The sequence below is a fragment of the Gouania willdenowi genome, chromosome 9 (assembly GCF_900634775.1).
Source record: "Gouania willdenowi chromosome 9, fGouWil2.1, whole genome shotgun sequence".
In the NCBI taxonomy this organism is placed as follows: domain Eukaryota; kingdom Metazoa; phylum Chordata; class Actinopteri; order Blenniiformes; family Gobiesocidae; genus Gouania; species Gouania willdenowi.
This window is the reverse complement of record NC_041052.1, coordinates 22,982,126-23,009,630: the sequence shown is the minus strand read 5'-3', so window position 1 is coordinate 23,009,630 and position 27,505 is coordinate 22,982,126. Positions and strand designations below refer to the sequence as shown.

General features: G+C 38.2%; 1 protein-coding gene across 2 annotated transcripts in view; it reads left to right on the top strand.

The window, feature by feature from the left end:
* Positions 1–27,505, top strand: part of LOC114469378 (tetratricopeptide repeat protein 28-like) — a 242,792-nt gene that overhangs the window by 1,168 nt on the left and 214,119 nt on the right. For both annotated transcript variants that reach the window (XM_028456876.1, XM_028456875.1), the window contains exon 2: positions 6,304–6,603. In XM_028456876.1, coding sequence (XP_028312677.1) covers positions 6,304–6,603 — 300 coding nt within the window. The remainder of the gene's footprint in view (positions 1–6,303; positions 6,604–27,505) is intronic.

Below are 27,505 nucleotides of genomic sequence, written 5' to 3'. Positions count from 1 at the left end.
GGTCTGGAGGAGTAGAAGATGGAATTGGTGACTTTTCTGTTTGAAAGGTAATTATTGCTGCTTGATGTACATTATGTTTGATTTGTAATTGTTACACTAGAACTCTGTAGTACATGTGTTGTTTGTGTGCGTGCAGCAGCCTCCGTGTGGGCAGCTGTAAGTGACACTGTGTCGTTGCTGCTGCTACTGAGGTGTGTGCACATTGATAGAGAGAAGCGCTGCAGTAATATGCTTCTCACAGAGCATGTTATATTACTGTGATGTTGCTGCCGGACTAACGTTAGCTTGTTAGCTCCTCTGAGGGAGGGACTTTGGAAAGTTTGGAGGCAGGGTAAAGAGAGCAGCGGGGAGGGTGGGATCTGAGAGTTGCGGACTGCACCTTTAAGTAAAAGAGTAAAATAAATAAATCTTTCAATAATAAGACAGGGGTTTTTAAACCAGCAAATTCCAAATTCCATATTTTAAGGATGTCCCGATACAACTTTTTCCACTTCTGATACGATACCATTATTGCAGCCTTGAATATTGGCCAATACCAATATCAATCCAACGCGATATCAGTACTAATCATACATACTTTTATGACTTATTTTGTAGTGTGGAATGTTAGAAAAGGCTTGATCAAGTGATGTTACTCAAACAAAGAACAATAGTCAGCAACAGTAGGTATGAAGAAAAACTGACCCATTTATTATTAACCAACTGGTTACATACATTTTAACCTTCAACATAATATCTACAGTATTCTACAATTGAATAATCCATCCATCCATCCATTTTCAAACCCACTTGCTCCTGTTTTACACGGTCGTGGGGACAATTGAATAAAATAAATAAAAAATGAATTATAAGACCCTGAAAAACAACCTAAATATATGTATATGGTGGTAACAACGACACAATATTGTGTTGTTGTTATTGTTCACTGTCCACTGTCCACTTCATTAAAAAAAAAAATGGTCTGCTTATCGGAGCGCTTATATTGGAGATTTTAGATGCAGTCCGATAAAATCGTAATCGATAGTCGTTTTCTGGCTGATATCGGACCGATATCCGATATCACTATTGGATCGGGACACCCTACTATATATATATATATATATATATATATATATATATAAGTGCAAATATTGGGCAAAAAAAACAAAATTAAATATATAGACCATCTTGAGATTTAAGCCAACCCCAATATGTGTAACATATACAGTAATGCAAAAAATTATTAGTAACATCATTGATAATGTTGACTACAAAAATTGCATTGACACGTCGTTTAATGTTGTAAATTCATGATAAAATCAGGCCAGCGGCCGCTTTCTGTTTCATTTTTGCTGCAGTACCATACATGAACTGCTGGGTGCAGTGTCTCTTCACCATTTACATTGTGAAGAAGAATCCCACAACAGAAGAAGAACCAACCTAAAGTCGCAAACGTTTGGGACCATTTCACTGAAAACATATACTACACACCTGAAGTAGAACTACCGTAACATCTGTGACATGAAACTTACAGGCACTTAAAATATTTGTAAATTATGTAGGTTATATTAAGAATAGTGTTTTTTCGAATTAATTGGGGAAAACTGTAATGACAACTTTTGACCACTGGTGCTCCCCTCCCCCTGCCCCCAACTTACTCTGTGTATGATATATAAATCTAAATTATTATTATTATTATTATTATTATTATTATTATTTATTTATTATTATTATTATTATATCCTACATTCATCTTGTATACTTAGTTGTTGTTTACTGGCTGGGGGTGTCATATCCAATCTTTCATATCATCCATTCATCCATTTATCCAACCATGAATTCATGAATTGATTGGTGGATGGATGAATGTGATCAATAAGTCAGTTTCCTCCGGGGGGGGGGCCTTGAGGTTGGGGGTTGGGGTCCATTTCCTACCTTGAGTCTCTCCTACCTGTTGCATTCCACCTCCCCCTCCTCCCCCCACCGCCTCACCTAGGTGTAACACTGCCCTTTCTTTTGATATCCTCCCTGAAATAAAATGTTTCTTAAACTTCCTTAGGGAGGGCTGGTGATGCAATAAAATAAATTCATTTATTTAAAAAGATTGCACTTCTTGTAGGGTTGACCTTTGATAACGTGTGCAGACAAATGAAAAAAATAGATATTGCATATTTCAATACTCCTCCATGAAGGTAGCATTAGGTAGCACAGGTATAGGCGCCAGTGTAGATTGTTTGATGGCGGTTCAAATTTATTTCCATGCATTTGGTGTACGAGTTTCACAAAAGGCTAAAAATCAGTAATCTAATTATATCTATATAATAAGTTTCTAAAAGCCTAACCAGGACATTGACTGCAAAATAGCCTTAGCTAGAACACCTGGATCCTATGAAAACATAATCAATGTATTTGTCCCTGTTAAATAAACGTATACATAAAATAAATAAATGACTAAAAGGTTACATACAAAAGCTTTTCTTTGTATTTACTTGAGCATTTCAGCCAACTTTATCCTTTGTAAAAAAAAAAAATGTGCATGTAGTTGCATTTGAAATAACATGAAGAAATGCATTCTTCACCAAACTAGATGCAGATTCTAATAAAATCTTTCCACTCCAGTCCCTGGCCTGGCTCTGTGAAAAGGAGAAAAGAAGACCTTTTCGTGCCGTCCTGTGCTAGAAAATACTTTTTAATGCTTGTCGTAAAAGAGACGATTGAGACAATCCGGAAACGACCCAGATCAGTGCGTGCAGCTGATTCCTACTGCTGCTTTGTAACTGGAAGTTGGATTTTATTCAGACCCGAAGCTTCAGCCTCTGGAAGTAATTACCTAGCTTTCTGTATCCCAGAATGCAGTCTGAAGTGTGGTGGGAAAGAGGTATTATGAAAGTGTGCTCAAACAATATGTAACTCAAGATGAATTTCATCATTTAATAATGCTCAGCATCTATCTCTATTAAACAGACCCAGGACTCTTCCCATCATTGCAATCAGACTTCACTGGTTGGGTGCAGTCACTGAAAAGTCTTGTGTCACGGTAACAAGTCTTCCTATTGGTGGATGCAGCAGTGAGAATTAATGGGATTATAATCTAATAAATCCAACAATTGAAAGGCTTTTGGATTGATATGGTTTATCATAAACAGGAAGCTTTCGATAAAAAAATAAATAAATAAGAAAAAAATCAGTATATTGAGGAAATGTTTTATTATTAATGCAGAACATTTGCTGAAAAGTGCGATTTTAACATGTACTCAAACATTATGTGCACAGATTAGTATAATAGGTAAAACAATGAAGTGAAAGTTAAATCAGAATCAGAATTCCTTTATTAATCACAGGGGGAAAATGCTTTTGTTACAGCCACAGAAAAATATCACAAATAAAATAATTAAATGTTTAACCAATTGGTTATATTAATTTTAACCTTCAACATAGTTTCTGCAGTATTGTACAGTTTAATAAAATAAATAAAATATTAATTGTTGGGGGAGTTTGCATGTTCTCCCTGTGAGTTTTCTCCATTGTTGACTGGACTAGAGCTTATTCTCTTCAAGAGAAGAGAGGTGGGATGAATCCAGGTTAAGATTCTAATAAAACAAACAATACTTCTTTGTTTGGCTCGTCCAATCAAGTATTCCTCTAATCTTTGTGCTTTTAATTTAATTTAAATTACATTTTCCAGATCTCCACAGACATTCAGAAGGTGCTCTAGTGTTTCCCTAGCAGTTTAATTAGCTTGGTTTATCAGTAAGAGGGAGAAAGTGTTTGTTTGTGTTAGCCTGTAATTGTCTGTCTCTGTGTTTGTTCTGTGATTAACTGTTTTTCCGTCCAGGTTGCATCTTGTCTTTTGCTTAGAGTAGGAAGGTGTAGATCACACAGTTAAGTATCTGGATGGATGGATGTTCTTTGTGTTTAAAATCTCCCCTACATGCATTTAATAATTCTGATTATTCCATACATCTCAATGCTAATGAGTGTTGCACTGGCACGGATCTTAATCGAGTTCAAAGTTACTAGTTAAGTTAATTTTTGGTAATAAATCTTGCCACGTTCTGTTGCATACAGTATACATCTCATGTATGAATTTAAGAAGAAAGAGACCAAATCGTGCACAATTGGAGCTCTATGGAATCAGAACAGTATCATAATGAATGAACTCTTGCAGGGTTTTTCATGAATGCACATGCTTTGTTTCACAGTTATATTTCAGATTCACAAATATTTATTTCATGCAAACTTGTAATATAAATTCTGAAATGCACACGCTCTACTTCACAAATATTATTTTGAGGCACACTTGTGATATAAATCCACAGATCGTGCAAGTTGCTGAATGTGCATTTGTGAGCGAAATCTGTGCGGTGAACTTTGAGACTGTCCTGACGTCGCGGGTCGACGAACGTCACCATTGGCTGATAAAAGTGATTGACAGATTCATCAGCCAATCAGGTGTGTTTGCTTTCAGCCAATCATGTGGCTTCTTACATTTTTTTTCTTTAGGCAAAGTCGCCCAGCCCTATTGCTACGTATCTCTTACGGGACTCCACGTCCCACAATGCAATGCGCGAAAAGGTCAACAAATGGAGTGTTTACGGTGGAAAGAAAAACAAACTTTGCCGTTCTTTTAGGAATAAATTATGTTTGATTCATTGATCTATGAGGCCTACACAATGATTTAAAAACCTAGAGTAGCAGCTTTATATGAATGAAAACCCAGAATTCAGAGTTTCAAAAAATTGAAATTGTAAAAAAAAGTTGAATATTGGAGCTTCATGGTGTCTTAGTCTCGTTAGCTAATTAATTCAAAACACCGTCTGGTTCAAGGATTGTGGCCCAGAAGAAGGTCATTGACATTGTGGATGGTAAGGCCATGCAAACCTGCCTGTGTTGGTAAAACACAGAATAGAATAAAACAGCTGTTTATTTCCATTTGCAATGTTAAAGGACAGCAGAAGGAATGCTGGGATTCCTCTCAGCATTGCTCATTTATTCCTTTAGAGGCGACTTGGTCAGTCAGCGTTATAACAGCTGGGGCTCGTGTTATAACAGACAGGAGGAGGTGGAGATGGAAAAGCTTGGCAGTGCCCTGCTGCATCAGCAGCCTTCCAGTAATGCTTTGAGAGGGTGCCACTAACCTAGCTACAGAGTGCAACTCCATCTGTGTCTGTCAGTCTGCTAAAGGGACTTATAGCTGGGTTTCTGATTGGATAAGGGCTTAGTCATTCACACTCATTAAAGTTTAGGAGACATTTACAGCTAAAAAGCTTTTTTTAAACATGCTTTTAATGTCTCATTGTAGTTCTGCACAGGATCACAGTGGCCTTAAAGACTCCAATAATAATAACATACATAGTTTTAGACTGTGGTGGGAAAGCACAGTAGCTAAGTTTGGAATGCTAGGTGATGCCCTCATAGATGTCATGTAATCATGGGTTTTTAAAATGTTTTTTTTTATTTTATCATACCACTCAGCAGACATGAAATACCGCACCTCTCCATGAAACCAAGGCAAAACGATGGAAAACAACAACAGAAGAACAAATCTTTTTTTTGGACTCTGTTCAAGGTATCTTCAGAGGGGACAGTTTTTCTTAGAAACCATTCAAGACAGTTAGTAATTTTATATTCTTTGATTTAGGACATTTAGGAAAAGGTTGTGAGTTATAATGATAACCAATCTGGTGGGGGATGTTGATGACTATGTCTTCTAGTGATAGACCGATACATCGGCCGATTTTTGCGTTTTTTCGGCATCGTTTGATGTGGACTGCTGCGTTCGCCGATCTGCGTTATTTAGAGAGCAGAAATATTTTTTACTTGATCTTGTTCTACATCACCTGTTTTTATTGTTGTTAAATATTTTTTACTTGTTGTCGTTCTACCTCATCTTTGTTCATTTCAATAAATGTTTGGTTTTTTTAAATTGAGACTCGTACCATTTGTGATTATCATTGTGTAAACTGAGGGAGCAAATGTGGTATCGGCTCAAAATATTGGCTCAAGAAAATCGGCGGTCCGTATTGGTCATCGGCTAAGGCTGATGGGAAAAAAAAAACGATATAGGCATCAGCCCTAAAAAATCCATATCGGTCTGTCCCTAATGTCTTCTTGTTATTTTTGTTATCGTTTATTGCTATAGTGATATCAGATTGATGTCTGCTTACTTTAATTTGTCAAAAACCGATGGCTTCAAACACCTTTGGGAAAGAAAAAGTATTGTTCATTACGTTTATCCAGTAAAAAAGGCATTGACATTGTTATGACGATTGTGCTGTGATGCATTTCAGTCATTCTCCTCCATCCTCAATCTACTTTCTCCAGTTGTCCATCTTCAGCTGCCAAGCAGCGGGCAGATCCATGCAGTGCGTTCCCGGTAACGATGGGGCTGCGTGCGTTCTCAGCAAAGCAGAGTTCATGGAGAAAGTACGGCTGAGCAACGAGGCTTGTCAACGTGGTGACTTCCAGGCCGCGGTTCCTCTGTACAGTGAAGCTCTGCGAGCCGACCCACAGAACTGCATCTTGTACAGCAACCGCTCAGCAGCTTTTCTCAAACTGGGCCAACACCAGGCAGCTCTGGATGATGCAGAGAAATCTTGCCAGCTTAATCCCAAGTGGCCAAAGGTAAGTACACCTCGAATGCTAAATCTGTGGATTCCCTGACAACTGGAAAACCTTGAGATTATGACAATGATGGGATAGGATTTCCAGGATGTGTCCCAATTCTTCTTAATAAAATACTAACTGCATAGTCTAAATTAAAGACTTCTATGTATTTGATGTGGAATTATAAAAAAAAAAAACTCAAGTGCACATAGATTTGAGGGGCTTAACACAGTTTTAAAACTTTATCTGCATTCAGCTCCGCACACTGAATTTTAAACGTATGAAATGTCAAATTCACTTTAGGTATTACATTAATGACAGATTTAATATTTATATTAATGTCATGCTGGATAGTAATCTGTATTCATCTTACACTGAATGAAACAATTCATCTTCACTCTACGGTGTTTTTAAATTACAATCACATTTTCACCTCCTCGCCTCAGTTTCCCCTCAGTCGCTGATCGATCCCAACTTTTCTGGGTCCTTGTCTTTGATCTTGTCCAAGCCGTGGCGACTAACCTGCGATAGATTTCACATTACTCAACCACAGAGATCACTGGGAGTCCAATCCCGCTCCCTGATAGAAACACATTGATTTGGTGATTTAGCATTGAGAGATACTTTTGTCTTTGGCGAGAGATTGATGATAATGTGGTGGAGTGGTATCGACGACAATTTGTCGCCACCAATGATGCATCAGTGGCGACCTCTCTTTTGATCTGAGGATGCTGAATCGCGCAGGTAGGTTTGTTCCCCTCCGTAAGAAGTCTGTCACTGTGTTAAAAACTGCTCTAGCTTTAGTCATTTTTTTTATTGATTCATATTTCACACGTAGAGTTTTTGTCTTTTTTCAATGCATTGACACAGAGCTGCACATCAGTACTTTCAGGGAAAAAAAATGTCATAACCCTTTGAAGCCAGTGAGACCGAACAATAATTACATATCATGGCCCAAATCATGCTTCTCCTTTCTAGATGTGATCTAGGTACAATGAGCTCCTTGTGGTGTAACGGGGGGGAGGGGGGAGGTGGTGGTTGGAAGTCATCTCGGCTGTGTCGCTTTACCCTGAAAGCTCCGACTCTCTTTCTCCGTTTAATAGTAAAAGCTTCTGTGTTTATTTTTGCTCTGTGAAACTAGACAAAAGGATTATTGTGTCATGTGCCACAGATAATACACAGATGGTATATATGGGTGGTTTTCACATTATGTTTTTCTAGTCACCACTAGGGGGCAGTAGGGTCAAACAGGATTAGGCACAAGAAAGCACTCAATACATTTTCAAATTATTATTAACTATTTTTTCCCTGCATTTTGATTGAAAGAAACAACAACATTTTTCAGTAGGATGAGCTTTTATTTTGATGACTAGAATGAGTTGCATGCATCATGCTTTTGTTAAACAGAAATTCCCTATGATATGTACAGACCAAGGTCAAAACAAATGCATCTTTCTTTTCCCGTACTCCCAGTTTAGTAATCATGTTTACAGCACAATCAAATGTAGCTTTTGAATTAGAGGATGAATATTGTATTATTTTCTGTGTGAGAATGCCTACTATTGCATATTACAAGTCCTACATTCAGTTCATCCCTCCCTAAAAAATCGATTAGCAATGGTGGTCTTGACAATCCAGGCTCAGAGGGAAGTAACCCCCTGGCGTTCCACAGTCCATCTGCCATGCCTGGATGTTTGATGAAGGACCAGGGTTTAAATCACAGGAGTGTGCTGCCATTCAGATCTCGTGCGAGTACATAAAATCATCAATCATACCTTGGCATGATCGTGCCTTCGGATTGGCCCATCAAACGGTGACAGGTTTGGTTTTGCGGCCCCAAGCACCAGTGAGCAGCAGCCCACAGGCTGCCTGTGAAGGAACTCTGTCTAATCTGTCAGCTTTGCCCGCCGTAACTGCCAGAAAACACACTCGGAGAGATGAAAGAAAATGTGTGGTTTAATGACCCAGGACAGCTTCAGGCCCTTTGTACCTCACCCTCTTACTGAGCATAAGGCGCTAAAATGGGAGCAAAATCAGGTGCCATTTCATCTGCAAAAGGCGTGCAGTTTGTGAGCCGCTGTGGGAGGGAAGCGGGAAAAATCGGTAGCTTTCAACCAGGGTTGGGGTCAATTACAATTTTCAGTTACAATTACATATTATTCATGTTTCATTACAATTCAATTACGATTACAGTGACCAGCGTTTTTTTTTTTTTAAAACTACAATTAAATTACAATTTATTTTTATACTCAGAAAGTCAGATACAATACAATAGAATAACAATAGCCTCCTGCAGCCTCACTAATTACATTCTCAATTACTAAAGTTCAATTACAATAAGTCACAATTACTGAGCCTGAAATAAATAAACCCATAAAGCATCACCTTCATCTTGTGTTAGCTTTCTGTTAGCATCTCTTATGATAACGGGTCCAAAATCAGCTGTAAAATACACTAAAAAACAAATATTTATCATCTATCTATTGGTTACCTTGTCAGGCTTCTTAATCGATGAAAATATAGGTTTCAATATTTTTGGTGTGGGCGTCTGAGCCTTTGTTGTCTTAGCGTACCTTACGATTTCATTTTTTTTTTTTTAAAGGTAAAATGTGGGTATAGGCGTGGCAATTACAGTTACAAAATAAATTGTCTGGACTCAATTACAATTTAATTAAGATTACGACAGCAGCAGATGTTTTACATTACAAATACGATTATAATTACGCCATAATTGTAATTAATTGACCCCAACCCTGTTTTTAACTATAAAAACCTCATATAGACTGAGGTTTTTTTTTTAATCTGTATGTGGTGTGTTTCAGTAACTGTTTTTCTAAGACCATTTGTGTGGTTTTATTGCCGCGTGCTGTTGTGTTTTGGACCTGTTGTGACTATGAGTACAGAACTGAGTCTGGATGGGATTCTGTTTTTGTCTGCTTCTTCATCTGGTCCTTTGCTTTCATCCTTTCTGCTCCAGTGACATGTTAAACAAACAGCACTCCCAGCTATCACTCCCCATCAACAGCTGACAGCAGAGTTTCTCGGGACCCAAAGACAACTGGCGCTACACTGTCAGGGGAAACATTCCTGTCATCCGCACATCTTCGGATTATAAGTTATAATGGTGTTTATCAGTCATGTTAAATCTGTCACAGAAGACACTCACCCATAGAAAGCATTATGCGGCCTTGTTTCTCACATGCATATTTGTCCTGATCCATTTTATCCATGATAAAATGTCCATTGACGTCCCCGTGGAGAGGCCTTGAGTTTAACTGAGACAATGAGTGTTTACACTGGAAAAGGTCATGGTGTGCAAAGTGCTGAAAGGAGGCTTTAATTACAGCAAGCAGCATATCCAGTAATTGTGCAAGGAGTGCACACTGACACCAGATAAGACATAAAGCTTCTGTTTCCTGCTGCGCTGGGAGATGACACTGGGTTTTTAGCTGCTTCTGTACACGTACAAAAGAGAGGCGACTCCTGTGCGCGTGCGGTTTGAAGACCTCATTCTCCAATGCTGCTCTCAGCAGTGCTTTGCGTTTTCATTTGGATGAAACCCAGTGGGGTGTGATCCTTCCTTGTAGTTATGGCAGTCTGTTAAAGCAACTCACATCTGATCTCTGTGTGTGTTGAGAGAAGCCAACCTGGCTTTTGACCTCACATGGAGGTTGGTTACAGCTATTTTACTTTTTTCCCCTTTGCTTTCATTCATACCCCTTTGAAATATTAGTGTAATACATTGAGTTGACCTGATCCTGACCCTCTACTTGTTAAATAATGAACTGAAAACGTCTTTCTGAGTCTGCAGCTGCTCGACTAAATTACTTGTTTACATGTTTGTGTGTGTGTGTTTGCAGCTGTAATTTTACTGCAAGAAGTAATAAATAGTCCTCACTTCCTTTTAGCCATTTTAAGCAATAGGTTAAATATATGTATTATATCTTGAAGAATGACAAATTGCAATCTGTCCTATATGCCACTTCATATTCTTTACCTGCTGTCTCCTGAACAGTACTGTATTGCAAAGGTCTGACATCAACATGTGACCTGGACATGACTGCAGTCAAGCACACCTTAAAGGTGTAATATGTGGAATTTTCAACTTTTAAATATGTCTTAAATGCCTAAATTAAAAATTTGAGTGTCAAGAAACATGTCCTTAGCTGTCATGCCATATGTGATTTTTTTTTTAGACTACATAGTTATATACAGTAAACATTAATAAATATTGCTGGCCCAGCCAACCTGTAGTAGCTATTATAAGCTTATTTACAGCAGAGCAGTCCCTGAACTAGGCCATCTCTGGTAACAAACATCCATCAAACAGATAAACAGTGCGTTAACCGTGAGGTTTACAACTGCTTAAACATCTTAACTCGTGAACGCATCACACTTGTAAAGCTGACAATATACATCGGCCCGCATGGGCCTACCGAAAACATTTGCGGGGTGTAGCAGTGAACATTGTCACCTGTACATTCAGTGGTCAGCACCGGATATGGCGGAAGTGTCGGTTTTACACGGTAATATGACACCTGGTGGTGGTAGAAAATGCTTGCTAATCTCACTTATTGCACCTTTAAAAGTGTAGTCTACAATGTAAAAGCTAGCAAAAATTCAGCTAGCAAGACCTTGTCTAAGCTCCACCCCCTTTTTCCCCTCCCGTCGGAGCACCGTCCATAGCCACGCCCCCACTCTCTTGAACTTGCCTCTGATATAAAGTTAACAAATCATTTGTGCTCCATATTCCTGGGAATGGTGTCATGTGACGAGTGTGAATGCAGGAGAAGGGAGGGGCAGGGGGGGCGTGGGCAAAACAAGACATGAAGGCAGGGATTGGTCAGAGTTTTTACAGGATACCAGCTGCTACACAGGTCTGATTATTTTCCTTCTTTTTCTGAAAACATAATTTATCGGCTGCTTTCATGATGGAAGGATCCTTTCACCCAGTATTAGAAGTGTACCAATACATCGATTATTAGATTAATCACAATGCGACACGTGACGATTCATAAATGTTCAAAAACGATTGTTTTTCATAATAACTAAATGACAGGAACACGACCACTTCTCGTGGAATGAAAGTTAAAGTCGCTGTTGCCGCTGGACACCTGAAGGAAGGGACAGGGGGAGGAGGCTAACTTTTAAGGCTCAAAGCTCAAGCATACTCGGGCGAACCTCCGCAAAGCTCAGATTTTACGACCGTGCGGACTTGTTAGCATACCTGGTGTCACACAAAACACTGCTCGGCATGTTTAGACCCGCATTAAATGTAACAACTGACCTACATTTCACCGCCTGGTGAAACAGAGCAGGGGAGATGAAGTAAAGTACCGACACCTTTAAAACGTGTCCCAGACAAGGATTGTGGGACATGTAGGATTTTAACATAAATTACCATGCGGTGGTGCGCTCGAGTATGAGCTGAATTTGGAGCGTGTTGACCAGCTCCTTTTCTTACACAATAACTTTAAAGTTTGCAATGATGATGATTAGCTGCACATTTGCCTCTGCACTTACTTGCACCAACTCATGTTGGATTTGGTGATTCGACATAAATGAAAGATAATGGAGATACGTTTGTTTGTTCACTTGAATTAATGGATACCGACACATATATCTCATTTAAAAGTATGAAGTAGCCACAAAATGAGAAGAAAAAAAGATGCATCAAAAATTGTGATAATAGTTGGATAATGAAATCGTAGCACCCTGAATTGTAATCAAATCGTATTGTGAGATCTCTTAGATGACACACCCCTACCCAGTATGACAAAGTGTTTCTGAACAGAATTACAGACTGCACCTTTAAGATCTTGACTGCATCACATTATATTTGTTCCACAACTACATTATGTCAATATAAGTAGCTTTAGGATAAATCTTTCATAAACTATTAGTGCTGACTAATGCATTGTACTGTCGCCCCAATAATCTCCTGTGCAATATGTAAAAGCCGACCTGATTCACAATAGCTATGGAAACTAATTACATTCACATCAATCTTTTATTCACACCTGACTTGCAATGTTTGACCAATCAAACAAAGCCAGCTACATTCAGATTAATTGGAGTCCATTGTGAGGTTAGCAAGCACAATGGAGGAAGGAGGAGAGAAAGGATACTTGTGCTTACACAGGTTCACTGAGGTAGCACAGGCGTTGTTACATTAACATTTTCATCTGTATTCATGCCTCAAGTAAGATTAGCAGGAAAAAACTTAGGGGATTCCCATTACTGTCAGTTCAGCATTACATCATTTCCTAAGTGCCTATATCTTTACTCAGATGTTTCTGTATTTTCACAGGTATTTAACAAACATTTTTTTTTTTATCATGCTGTAGTTTCATTCACTCATGCATTCAACCCATGAAATCCTGTATGTAGGTTGCTTTCACGTGGCGTCACATTGCTGCATCGCGTGAGTGCAAATTTCAGATGGAGGGCAGGAAGTGCAGGGGCTTGAGAATGTGACGTCTGAAATCATCAAAATTTCCATGTTTTGTGTAGTTTACGGCTGCTTCAATCGTTCTAACTGAGAAAAACAAAAGAGATTTTCTAGTTATTCTCAACTGGTGGGTCAGGACTCAAAAGTGGGTCGCGGACCTGTACTGGGTGGGTCGCGGACAGCTGGTCAAAAATAAATAAATACTTAATGTCTCTCATGTTGGACTTGACTTTTATTTTGAAAGAAAACTTTGCTTGACAGGCATGCTGTAAAAATGCATGTTGCACAAGAAAATGTATATATTTATTTTTAAAAAAAGATTATATGTGTGTGTTTTCAACAGCTATTTTACATTTGGTTGGTTGAATTAAAAAAAAAAAAGAAAGTGGGTTGCGATTTAATGACCGTGACAAATTGTGGGTCCCAGGGTGAGACCAGTTGAGAACCCCTGTTCTAGAGTACCGAAGATTGTCGTTCACAAAGGTGAGAAATGTAAAAATCTCACAGAACAACATCGTAAAAAGTGGATTTTAAACCAGTCTGCTAATGCCGGTGCCTGTCGCGACCACTTTGTCAGAGCTTTGTTTTTGTGGCTGTGTTTATATAGCATTGGGTTGTCGTTAAATGCTCATTTACTATATTATTTACCTTCTTTCTTTCACCCCTGATGCACACTGTGCACATAAAGCTGAACACCCTAATGCTATTTCACTACATGTCATAAAGTACTATTCAGTAATAGTATATATGTATGTGACAAACAAACCTCATGTATCCTTGACTGTCAGGTTAACGTTGTCGTTAAGATGTTTTGCAAGTTTGTTTACATTATAGCTGTTACTGCTAGCTGCTAGCATCTTAACACATGAAATAATATAAAAACAAACACTCACCCTGGCGAAGACTAAACGATAATCATCGTGGAGGCGTTTGGTACCGAGGTTGTGGACCCACCCGCTCACGAAAAAGTTATATGCCTCCATACTTTTATAGGCTTTCATCTGCTGTTTGGTGTAGTAGGATGTCTGAAGGACCAGATAGTTTTTGATGTCAACAGCCTCGATGGTCGGCAAATCTTTAGGATCTGTCGAAAACTCACTCATCTTCATGAGATACAGGTCAAGCCCAACATATTTGTTAATTATTTGTTTGTATCTTTGTCTTGAAACTGGATCTAAGTCAGTGCAATACGGAGTCTGCAACTGTTTCCTCCATAGGCGTACTTCCTGCCCTCCATCTGAAATCGCGCCCCCTTCGTGCGTCATCATAATGGAGGAGTAACAACAGGAACAATGACTGCAGACGAGAACACATCACATAAAAAAGGACAAAAAAAAAAAAAAAACGTTAATGCTCTGAATGTCAAAATGAATTTCTGTGATTGCAACCATGTCGGAAATGAACTGAATAAATAAAATAAAAATAAAATAAAAAATAATCACGTGACTGAAACCCAGCTATTAGATCATGCAGGTGCATACATGTTCCTGAAAGTGTCCCGCTACATTTTCTTCCCCCATCTTTAATGAAGTACATCATATTTACTGCAGGGTATACTTACAATCTGCTTGTCTGTAGTTTGCATGTTCTCCCCATGCTTGTAATTGGAATACTCACCAGGATCGTTATAGAATAACAATAATAGATACATAGAATAACTGAATGATTGATTCAGTTCATTAAATATATATATATATAGCAAAGATCAAATACTTTATTTTATATGCTTTGTGAGTTTCTTTGGCCATACTGCACATGGTAGTGACTACGGTAGGTTTTATTTATATCAACCAACATGATTTAGAATTAGATTTAAAAAAAAATGCTAAAATCTTTTGTGGAAAGTGGATGGCATCATTGAATATTCGTAATGCCAACTGATGCATATTGTAAGACCAAATGATGATCGCACCAGCTTGTGTACCTGCCCACAGTCATAAATAAATGATCATAGCTATATGAATGCCTCCAGTTAGTTAGTTAGAACTTACAAACACACAGCTGAGACTCAGCACTGTGAGTAATAACTGTTTCTCTGCAGCCTGTCACTTGGTGTTTGATCATTGGTTTACATTGCATAGCGGTGCAGAGAAGTGAATCTGTAACACTGGGGGAAATGTGTTCATGATAATTTGAGTAATTGAGTGATTACGAATGATGTTAAGTTTATTTAAGTATAACGGTGAGAAATGGATGAACACTTTTAGATAACAAAGGGATCGTTGCAAATTTTATTCTGTTCTTCAGGACTCTATACATGCATTTTCTACAGATAGTACATACATATAGATAGTACAATGACAACACAATTGTTAAAAACAGGCAGAATGTGTGACCACACTGTGTTGATTTCGCGTGTTCTCCATGTGTCTCCTTTGCATTAGGATTCTTTGATTTTCTTCTGCATTTTAAGAGTCAAATTTTGTGAAGTAAAGCCAAAGTTTTTTATTTTTTATTTTATTTTTTCATCTTTGTTACAGCCTTACTTTAAAGCCAAAAGCTATTTTTGAATTTGTGTAGAGCTACGGTGAATAGAGTTAGAGAGTTACTCATGCTCATGCATGGACTGACACTACATGCACGCACAAAGCTATATTTAGATATATTTCTTCTATGATGCACAATGTTTCCCACGGGGTTGTCATATTTTTTTTCCTGCGCGTTTCGGCTTTAAAGCTCATGTGCTCGGCATGCCTAGTTGTTGGCTAATGACTGTCAGGCGAGTCGGGTATTATTACAAATAACCGATTAAAAAAGGAAAAACAGCAGAAAAGCCTGCCTACGCTGGTAGAAACACAGCGTAGGGGCCGAAATCACAGCGTGGGCGATAAAAATCACAGCGTATTGGCCCCCTACGCTCAACTGCGCTGCTGATAACCCTGGTTCAGATTAACCAGGTGTGAAAGAATGTTAAATCTAATCTCTGCTAAACCAGCTTGCTGCATGCTTGTCATAGAACGCATGACCGAAGATTCTTTCTTTAAAAGAGATTTCCTTACACACAACAGTTTTTCCCTCTCTTTCTTTTCATCTGTTTTCCACCGCCGCTCCGGCGCTCACCATGGAGAAAGTGGAGTCATGAACCACTAATTAGAGGGTTCCGCTCTGCTTTACCCAGCCAAGGCTTGACCTAATGAACAAATCAAATGAATGGCATGTAATTATAGGCCGTGCAGAAACAGTGGACGAACAGAGGTTTGGCGCTGGTGGGCACAAACCTTAAATTATTTCTCTGGAAAATATGTGATAGGAGTGGAAGTAGTTAAATTCATTTTTTTCCCATTTGGATGCAAATATGCATATAGGAAAATTACCGACCTAGCCTACTTGCCCATGGTACACAAGAGGTTATAGGTCAGGGTTTAGCAAACAAAGTAGCAACATCATCCACATTAGAGTAATGAACGATTCAACAGCTTTAAGCCAGAAGTTATGGTGCTTTATTTTCTTTGCAGTAACATTAGACAATATATATATTGGTACTGCTGAGCAACAGTTACAGCCACAGCTTCATTGGGAGAGAATAACAGCCAAAAACACACTAATAGCTGAACAACAGATAATTCCCTCACACATGTATACAGACATGCACAAAAGGTCTGTTCTTAATGTGGTTGAGATGGATCTAATCCTGCACTGCAGCTCTTTATTGAGAAGAAGAAGAGTGGCTCTTTCCTACAAATCCAATATCTACAATTTCCTTTAGCAGATGCTTTTATCCAAAGCGAAGTAGTTAGGCCAGGGGTCTGCAATCTTTGCTCTCAAAGGAGCCATTTTGCCTCATCTCACCTGGATTAAAGTCCTCCTGGAGCCAAAAAAATACCTTCTCAATGAAGACAATGCAGTGTAATAAATTCTATACAGTTAAAATTATATAGAATGTTTGATTTAATTTGATTTGATTTATATTGATCATGTAAATGGTTAAAACAGTTTAAAATCAAATAAAATAAATTGACATCAAGATATAAAACAGTATCTTGCATCTTCAAATTCTTGCGCATCTCAGTTTACATGAACACAATGTTAAATAAAGAAGATTTTTTTTAGTTAATGTATTTGGAAGGCTACAGAAAGTAACTTGAATTTGATAACACATGATCATGTGATCAACACATGCTAATTGCTCATTTCTAAAACATGCATATTTAACCTGCACATTGGCGATTAAATGAATCTGTCTCCACACAATTAAAATCTTTATTTTCTTCCAGAATAGTGTTTTTGTTGGTTTAATTATGTTACTAGGGATTTAAAACATAAGGCTAATCACAGGTGCAAGAGAGTTGATGGTGTGTAGATGTTGCAGGAGGTGAAGTAGGAAGGTGCTGAGTCATTGCACAACGTGATTTATTTTAGGTTAACAAATTGTTATATCTTCAATTTATTTGTCATTAATCATTAATAGCCTCTGTAAGAAAATAGCTCTTTATTTTTATAGTTTTTTGTAAAGCTATAGGGAGCCATTGCAAAAGAGTCAAAGAGCCACATTAGGCTCCAGAGCCGCTGGTTGCAGACCCCTGTTCGGGTTACGAAACTTGCTCAACATCCCACCATGACGGCCCAGGTTGGATCCAACTGGTGACCCTCCGATTACAAGCATGCTTCCTTAACTATCACTCCACCACTGCCCACTGTTTTCCCTCTGGTCCTATTTTAAAAGTCAGATGTTTTTTGACACATCATTTATAATGAATGCTATTTCAGTTGTGTTTTGCATGCCTTGTGGTCCTATTCAGTAATACTAATTGGAGATTAACGATGTTATATCCCTAAAGTGTGCAAATTGCATTTAAAATCCTCTTTCTTTCTTTAAGACTATGCTTCTTCAAATCTCTACGCATCACCATCCAAAACACAGCCGATCAAAGCTTGCATCGACTATTCCAGAGTTTTTTCCCTTTGGGTAGGCTATACAGCTCAGGGTAACCTCGTAAAAAATGTCTGCTGTATCATTTAGTGAATTTATATCTTGAGTTGCTTAAGGCTTTCTTTCTGCGTTCCCTCACTGATGATGTGTTCAGTAGATTTTTTTTCTCTCCTACAGTTTGGAAAGTGACTCTAAATCCAGCTTCCCATAGTTGCCATCACGGTGGCCAAGTGATTTTCCTCTCTACCACCCAGGCGCCCCACCAAATTACAGTGTGTAGTAAAATCTAATCTGCCTTCAAGAAATACACGCATAAAAAAAAAATCCAAATTGGTCTATCTTGTCTGTTTACACAAGCCATAATGGCTGCACTTTATGTATTTTTACTGCTGTTAGACTAATAAAAATAAGTTCAGATTTCTGTATGTGTGCCTCTTCCAAGCATGATGTAATCTTGATGGAAGCCATGGTGACGACCTCACTCTCACCTCTTGTGGCTATTAAAGGTGGTCACTGGTGAGTCAGGCCTATGTGCTGTCACCCTGATGATAAGCTGTCAGGCCTATCAACACGCCTTCAACACCCTTTACCCAACACACAAGTTGAATGTTGGCAGTTCATCACTTCAAAAAGTGTTGGATGTAGAATTACCGTGTCTGCTGTGACTGCAGGCTGCATTTATTGGCTAAGTCGGTTATTTTATGAGAATATGTTCCGTACACATAAAAGGATAAAGCAAAATGTAGCAGTTTCCTGTCCCAAAAAATGCAGTGTGTCAAACCTTAGTAAACATCTCTAACAAGAGACTTTCAATCAGACTGAAGTACGTCTGCCGACTCTGAATTATTTTCCAAATTGATTACCTGCTTAATAGCTTTTTGCTTGTTATTACCTGGTAAGAATTGGTAAGAACCAAAGGACCCAGCGGAACTCATTGCAATGCTCACGGCGCAAGAGCCTGCTGCTAATACTAGTTCAACAAGTCTAAGGAAATGAGGAAAACAATTGCACCCAGTCCAATGCAAGACTATTGTGGGTTAAAGGATTCGTCTTTTACATTTGTTTAACAGGGGTTTGTCTCGTAGGCTGCGTTGTGTCATTTCCTCGTGGGAGCTTGGCAGTGTTGGTGCCCAGAGACGCGGATGTCTCTAGAATTTGCACAGCCTAACTCTGGTGTCGACAGGAAGCACTCCCAAAGGTGAAATGAGACAGAGCTGGCAGCAACCTGCACAAAGCCTATTAGTAGACACCGCATAAGCATGGCAAGATGAATAGTAGCGCTCAGAGCTCAACTTCCTGCTCTTGTCATTGTCATTCCTGAACTTTTAGTGACATGTGCAAAAAGCAGTTCTTTGTCCTGGCATCGACAGCTGTGTCAGACACAACTTTGGCATTAACTATTAAAACAAAACAAAATTATTTCTTGGCTCAAGCTGATATCCGGAGTTTTTGAGAAACCTATTTATGTATCATTCTTTTGAAATGCGAAAAAATACCTAACTTGTCTTTTACTATGGTCTACTGCCGGTGGTCATTAATGTATATAAGTCCCGCCTTTGTCCTATAGACCCCTATAGGAAACGATCGCCGTGATCGCCCAGCCAATAGGCTTTGACTTCCTGTAGCGTACTCTGTCAATCAGAGTCATTGTGGAACTGTGCTTATTTATTAGGGATATGATACCAACTTCAGTGGCTGTAAGGCTCAATAGAAGGAGCAAAGAGATCTCTTTTCAATGTATTTTTTTGCTGTTTCTGGGACATTGAAGAAACATTGCAGCCATTGCAGAACAGGACTGACAACAACGAGCAGTGTTTTTCAACCTTGGAGATGTGCCTGAAATTTAAATGGGGTCACCTGAAATGTGTTATGAATAATTATTGATTAAAAATACATTATCTTAATTTTTTTTTAAATCATTCTTTTTCCAATTTGAAACACAACACAATCTTAAACAACTGTAGTTTATACTTTCACTTTCTCAAATATAAATCTAGTTCAAATAAAATGCATTATAAAAAAAGGAAGAAAAAAATACAATATAAAAATATCTGAGCTAGTGCATCTCGTCACTTTGTGCACTAATCCTGGTCTATTTGTTACACAGTATAAAAAACATTATCGAAAAGTCATTATAGGAAAACCGTTGGGAATCACTGACACAGAGGGACAGTGAGTTAAGCCTATCCCTGCTGACAGTAGACAAGTAGAAGGTGGACACTTCACCATCAGTGTGGTCTAGTCCTCAGAGAACAGGAGTGGAGGTTTATAGAGTTAAGGGTTTGTGTTCAAGTCAAATGGGGAGTAGGCTGAGCAAAACCCCCAACTTGAAAACTGCTCCCTAGTCACCTGTGCACTGTGTGAGCAGCCTGGGATGAAATTTCATAGTAAGTAAGTAACATTTATTTATATAGCACCTTTCACAGACAAAAAAGCCACAAACACACACAGCTTAAATTAAAAAAAGTACACCAAATACACATTTTTTGTGAATGTCATGCAGTAGTTATCAAGAACCATCCACATTTTACATAGAAAGCTCTGAGATTTATTCCTGATTGGTTCCTTTTATTGTTTATTGTCAGACAGAAGTAATAACCACCAGATTTAATGAGCTTAGGGAATATGTGATGCGGACATTTTGAAAATAAAGGACTTTCCTACACTCTAGTCTACACCTTACTGCAAATGAGAAATGTGTTAATGTGTTGGTGTACATTAATAAAACAATAATAAACTATGTCCTTGTCTCAACTTGACATGCGGAACTGCATAGAAACACCTATTTGTCAATGCAGATCATGTGGAACCAGGACATAATATTTAATTAGGTTTTAGTTAAAGAATGCCAGAATTTTACCCAATAACAAAGTACTGTTTGGTTGCAGTATTTCTGTAATTAAGGACTTAACTGGCACAATTTGGATGATTAATGATCAACGGTTCTTAAAAAGTAATGGATGTTTTTTGAAGCAAGTGCGCTTGATGAGTGGAGAATGCACAACATTTTGTCTGTAATCATCATGCAAATAGTCATGAGATGGTAAACAGAACTGTTTAATATTCAAATCAAGCTCGAGAAGAGATGAATCTTCTTTTTCTTTTTTATTCTGAATGTCTTGTCTGTGTGTAATGGCCTTCAGCCAAATTCATTAATCTAAAGTGCTCCTTCAAGATCTGAAGGCTTGCTTTTAGGCAGCTAAATTAGTCATTTGTGTCACTTTATTACAATTAGCTCTTTGAGTGCATGCACTGCTGTGTCTTACCTGGATGCTTACCTTTAATTCTTTCTAGTCTTAATGAGTTTGACAGAGGAACAACGGCAGCAGCAGAGTGGAAGAAGTGCCGGGGGAGATGTACTCACTAAAAAAAACAGAGTGCAGGTGGTGTGTTTATGTGCAGGACTCACAAAAAAGACTTCCATGGGTTTGGGACTTTGGGTAAAATCTCAGTTGTTGACCAGAGGCTGATCTGTTTTAGTCAGATGTTAGAAATCACACACTCCTGCTCTCAAGTGTGCTTCTGTTTTAATAACTTGGGCAATTAAACAAGCTTTCAAATGTGCTGGAAAAACATCAATATCAGTGGAGAGGCATATGAAAGCCTCTCTGGCTCTGATGGCGCACACATTTGGAAAATGTTGTCAGTATCTTTGCCTAATGTGACTAATGTGAGTATGTTTGTAATTTTTGCTCCTATCGTAGTGATTTTATGTCAACAGAATATATTTCACACAGTGTCTCCTTTGCTTGGGTTGGAGAAATAATATAACATATATTAATAATACATGTATTACCAAAAAGGGAAATCTATAAAAGCTGTGAAAGGACAAATGTTTAAATACTTAAGAACGTGTGACCTTCATACATAAGCCACATTCCCCAAACAACAGTTCCTTTGTAAGGATTCATTATCCTACTGATGGAGGCTTCAGGGAAGGCTGTTTTTTTTAATGGACACATTAAAAGCAGACTTTCTGCTGTGCAGGCAAACAGTTGGGATGTATTTGTATTCTAATTCTTTTCTTGCAAAATCACAATTAACATCTAAAACAATATAATTTTTTTCCCCGTTTGATAAGATTTCCAAGGCTGGCTTTCAGTCAACATGTGTGTTTGAATCTTGGACCCCCAGGGTAATGTATCTGTTTCATTTCTTTTCTCCTCAGACTGTTTTACAGATCCTGTTCTCTTACTGACCTGAGCCTTTGGCCTAGAAATGATTATCACTGCAAAAGCAAAATCATTGATTTGGTATTAAACTAAATGTGGCATCATGCTGGGGTAGTGATTTGCACCTTAATGCTGGGTTCGATTCCTGTTTGGGGCACATAGGAGGATATCTTTGTGGAGCTTTGTGCACACAAGTCAAAATACCCATAGAAATCCCATGTTTACTGAAGTCTCTAAGGGCCTATACAGCAAATGTAGATTAGTATATCCTGCATTAATCTCTGTTAGCTGGCTTCAACTAACCAAACATTCCCTGTCAGATACTGTAGGAGCTGTCCTACGAAAGTCGATCACAACTCGTTAATTTAAGCCAAGTGTTTTCAGCCTCGGTACGTGCGCGCTCACATTAAAGGGGTGGAGATTGCATCGTCTGACCAATAAGTTTAAAATTATGAATAATTAAAATCCATAATTCAGACCAAAAAAAAACCCACTGGTGCTGCAGTAAAAGCAGAAAGTAATGAATGCAGGAATTGATGATTGTTAATTCTTAAATTAGGCAGATTATAAACGGACGATACATTTACATGTTATATTATCTACAGGACTGAGGATCTCAGCATCACCTCAGATTACATGAATTAATTAATTCATTTATCGGTCTGAAAGCGCCTGATGCACGCAGACTTTAGTACTCGGCTTTAGTACTAGCTGTGCACCATAAATTATCCTAGCGATTCAGCTCCTGCGAGGTTTGTAGTCCAGCACTAACTGATTAAATCCTTGAAGTTAGCACGATAAGAGGTAATCCAGATTTGTAGTATACCCCCTAAACTCCTCATTGTGGTTAATGTTCATCTGTCCTCATGTGTTGTCCTGTGACAGACTGGCATCTTGTGTAGAGTAACCCACCTAACGTCCCCTGTGATCCAGACTGCAGGAATAAGTTGAAAAAGAAAATTGTATATTTTTTTTATTATTTCATGCCTAGTGTTGCTTTTTCATCAAAAAACAATAACAAAAAAAACATGAGCCATGCTTCCTCTCCATTCATTATCAAGTTGACAGATCTTGTGGCCCAAACAACAGCAAATTCTATTGAAGGTTATTGTCAAATTGCTTACAGTAATACTTTTCTCATTTCCTTATTATTTTCTCTTGAGAAACATAACCGACAATAATAATTGAAAGTTATGACAACTACTAATTAGAAATTACAAACTTTCTTTAAAGCTGCTACGCGGAGTTTCTGAGAGAACGTCTCGGGGTCCCGCCGTCAACAGCTCTACTTCCTCCCCTGCCTCTGCCAATCGACCAGAAGCTACGCCTTTACGTTTGAGTACGTACACGTTTTGCAAAACATAACAAAGTCACATAACTACAAAAACTACACATTTATTGTAAGAGCACCATAACTTTTGATTACATTATGTTTATTACATGTCCATGAGAAATGTCGCCAAATCCTGGTCCGTTCGGAATCCTTTTAAAAGCAACTCCAAGATAAATCCTGTTGCCGTCACAAAGACGTTTATCCACAAGCTTTGTACACGCATTCACTTTGATTGACAGGCCTCGCTTCAGGAAGTCAAAGCCTATTGGCTGGGCGCACTCGGGGATCGTTTTAATTTGTATAAGGGTCTATAGGATGAAGGAGGGACTTATATACATTAATGTATATGAGTGACCACCGGCACTAGACCATAGTAAAAGACTAGTTAGGTTTTTTTGCATTTCGAAAGAATCATACATGTACATAGATTTCTCAGAAACTCCGGATATCAGCTTTAAGACCTATTAGACCACAAGTAAAGTTTGTATGTTTGTTAAAGCATCCAACAACACAATGTGGAATATACTGTATTTGTGTAGGAATACATTAATGCTAATCAAAAATCCCACTAAATCTGCAGAGGTGATGTTGTTGTTCTTGTTGCCTTGAAAATGTTGTACTTTCAGGTTGATCGGGTCATAACACTGTATTTCTACATGTTTGGAGAGTGAAAACTCAATATACTTATTGAATATTAACGAAAACCACTGAAACATTCCTTGACTTTATTTTTTATATTCATGGCTATTAGCTAAGAGCATAAAAACAGATATTTATGTAATTGATTATCGATGATAATTGTCTATTAGATATAAATAGTATAATATAATCTAGCAGCTTCCACTGGCGTGAACTTCACGAGTGCTTCTGAAATATAAATGTTGTACTGGGTGTGCATACTGAGGTAGGAAAATGTATCAATTGTAATAGGAATGAGGGCATCATCGAGAAGAAAGAAAACAGTGCTTTTATATAGATATGCTCTATTCAAATATTCAGAGTTAGATCTGATCACATGGCCCTGGAGCTTATATCGACCTATAAAGTAACAGGCTCTACTAATAGGGGCTCTATTTGTGTTTGTTCAAAGTCAGATTGACGTCTGGATTCAAATGATTTACACTGTGACCAGTTCATATTTGCTCTCTTGACAGGTGGGAAAACTTTCCCTGGCACAGATGTTGTTTGAAGCAAGAACATCTCATTAATTCATTGGCGTGTTTGGGGTAAAATTGGGTCATTGCTCACACAAAAACCCAAATCATAAATGAACCTCTAAAGGGCTTTCTGTGTTGGACACTTAATGCTAACCACGACTCCCTGGTAGGCATGGCAGGACGCATGGGAAAAGGTCACCATCCGTTATAACCACAATGGTTAACAATGGCTGTGAATGTGTCAGCTACTGCCATCTGGAGGCATTACGTCTCTTGGAGAGGCTACTCAATGGCGCTATAGTTAGCATGATAGTCTCAGTCAAATGTGTTCATCCTCGTACAGTTAAACATTATGTCATAATTTTACTGGGGTTTTTAAAATTGATTGTAGATGGGATTGTCTGTTAGTTTTTATGTGTGTATGGACTAATGGATTTATGACCTGTTTTGGGTGTATGCCGACTTTCACAATAGGTGGGATGGACCCCTGAAAAAAAAGGAACTTATTTATTTATTTTTAATCTTGGGTGAGTTTTAGGGATGGTACCTTTTGCATTTGAACAGATGCGGTACCAATACTCTGTATCTGGGAATCGACTCAATGCTACCAATTTTCTCTTTTGTGTGTGCTAATAAATGTTAAATATTAAAATCTAAATTTTTCCAATTTTACGAATTTATTTCTCAATCTATAAACTTTAATTATATCCAACTGTTTGTATTGTGACATCACATTTGTCGCAAATCCTTTCCATTTACCCAATGACATTCTATAGGAAAGGCATAGATTATTATCTGATGGACTGACTGACATTTTCAACTAATGGATCATGAACCAGGCGCAAAACATAAGAGCTTTAATCGGCCCGAAAAAAGAAGAACCGGCCCGAGTCCGACAGAACACAACCCTAAGCTGTCCGACCCGAATGAAGCCAATGTCTCATTAAGCCCGAATCCGTTTCAATCCCACACACCCAAGTGCGCATGTGTAAAGATCCAATGCGAGTTGTTCTAATATCAGCTTTATTTACCAGTATCTCGTTCTGCGTACAACTATAAACATAACAAGCAGCTTCATGTGCTGCTACAGACGATACACGCATCTTTCTCATGCTAATTGATACACATTGCCTGATCATTTATTTACCGCGCAGCATCCGAACTCTCTGGTTCGGGCAAAGAATTCAAGCTCCACTCATCAAACCACAGACCGATAAATGAATGAATTTATTCATTCACTCATAAGTAGTTGTATGGATGCTGTTGGCAACACTGAGAGCCTCAGCAAGAAGACATGCATGATGCACTGCTGCTGTACACAAACAGGCGAGGGTCCTGTAAGACATCATAGGCTATGTAAAATTCAGATAATGTCCACCTTATGATGTAGGCTTACTGAGGGTATGTACTGAATGCTGCATGTCTCTCTCACAGGCTTCCCTAGAGTCATCAGAGCAACAGACTGCACCCACATTCCCATTCGTTGAAGTCTTGGGGGGTAAAATGAGGCTGACTGCATGAATAGAAACACATCTGTGCTGTAATAACGTGTAACTGACTAATCAAAGTGCTGTTCATTTATTGTCCGATGAATCTTTATTATATAATCTCACAAATTTATGCATTTTGCATATGGCTTTTTCTGCTGTAACAGTGTTGCTTTGGCCTGAAATGTGGGTTTTAAATCTTCATATTTTTTATATGTAATTGTCTGTTCTTCCATGGTAACATGGAATGTTCTGCAGGGTTTCTCCATGTTTACGATTGGTACAGCTGATGTGTGATTATAAATGTCTAGTTAAGTCATGCCTGTTGAATGATGTGTTTCTTAAGCTTGGCAGTACAGGGCCCAGGTCTGAATGGTCTGAAATGGAAGTTGCCTTTTCAGTGGGCAAACCAGAGTACCCCCATGTGCACACGCCTATGATGTTGGTGTTAGAGAAGCATTTTCTTAATTTCTATTGCGAAAACAAAAACCTTTGGTTTATCTCCATAACTCTACATTAATACGGTACAGGATTCATTTATTCGCCTTAACTCACCTTCATCTATTTTAACATAATGCAGAGCATTTTAATCTTGCAGAATTATCTGTGAGAAACAAAGGCTTATTGAGTTGTACTTTGCAAAGTGTTTAGTCATTAAAGGCCATTACAGCCTTATCTGAAAAATGGAGGGAATAAATGTGTTAAATTAAACTTGTAGAATTGTTACATCTATAATTTGGAGCTGCTAAGCCCCAGCATTTCTGTTTATCATTGATTAATGCTACCTAATTAGTGCTCACAATCCAACTAAATGATGTAAGTTTGTGAAAGGCAATGAGACGAAGGCGATGCGGATATTATTAAAGATACATGATTTGGTTGTTCTCTACTTTGGAGCTGCTGAAAATCAACACACAGATGTAATTACAGCTGAACTCTGTCTCTATCGAGTGTTGTTAGTGAATTGTTAAGTGCAGTAATAGCAAATCATAACAAGGCTGCACAAGCAGACTGAAAACATGTAACGTGAGGGCGTTATAGCAGTGGCAAATTTTTATCGTGCAAAATGTTTATTTAGTTGCATAGGTCTTCTAACAAACTTTGTATTCAGCCATGTTTCGCAATTTATTCAGATTTAATATTTTTTCAGGAATTTAATATTTCTGTTCAAACGTCATGAACATCGTTATTTTCATATCATAAGGGGAGGCAGATCTATCTTTATATTCCTTCTCACTAACGTTCATTTTTTATCAATTATAGGAGGTAATATTTTTACCAGCTTTTATTCATTTATTTGTTTGTTTATCCGTTAGAAGGATTACTTAACTTTTAACTAAAGATAGACCTCATGCCATGGAAGATTTCATTTAATTTTGGTGATGGTCCGGATCAATATACTGATTCCTGATCAGTCATACCTCGGATCGTAATTGAGAGATTGTGATGA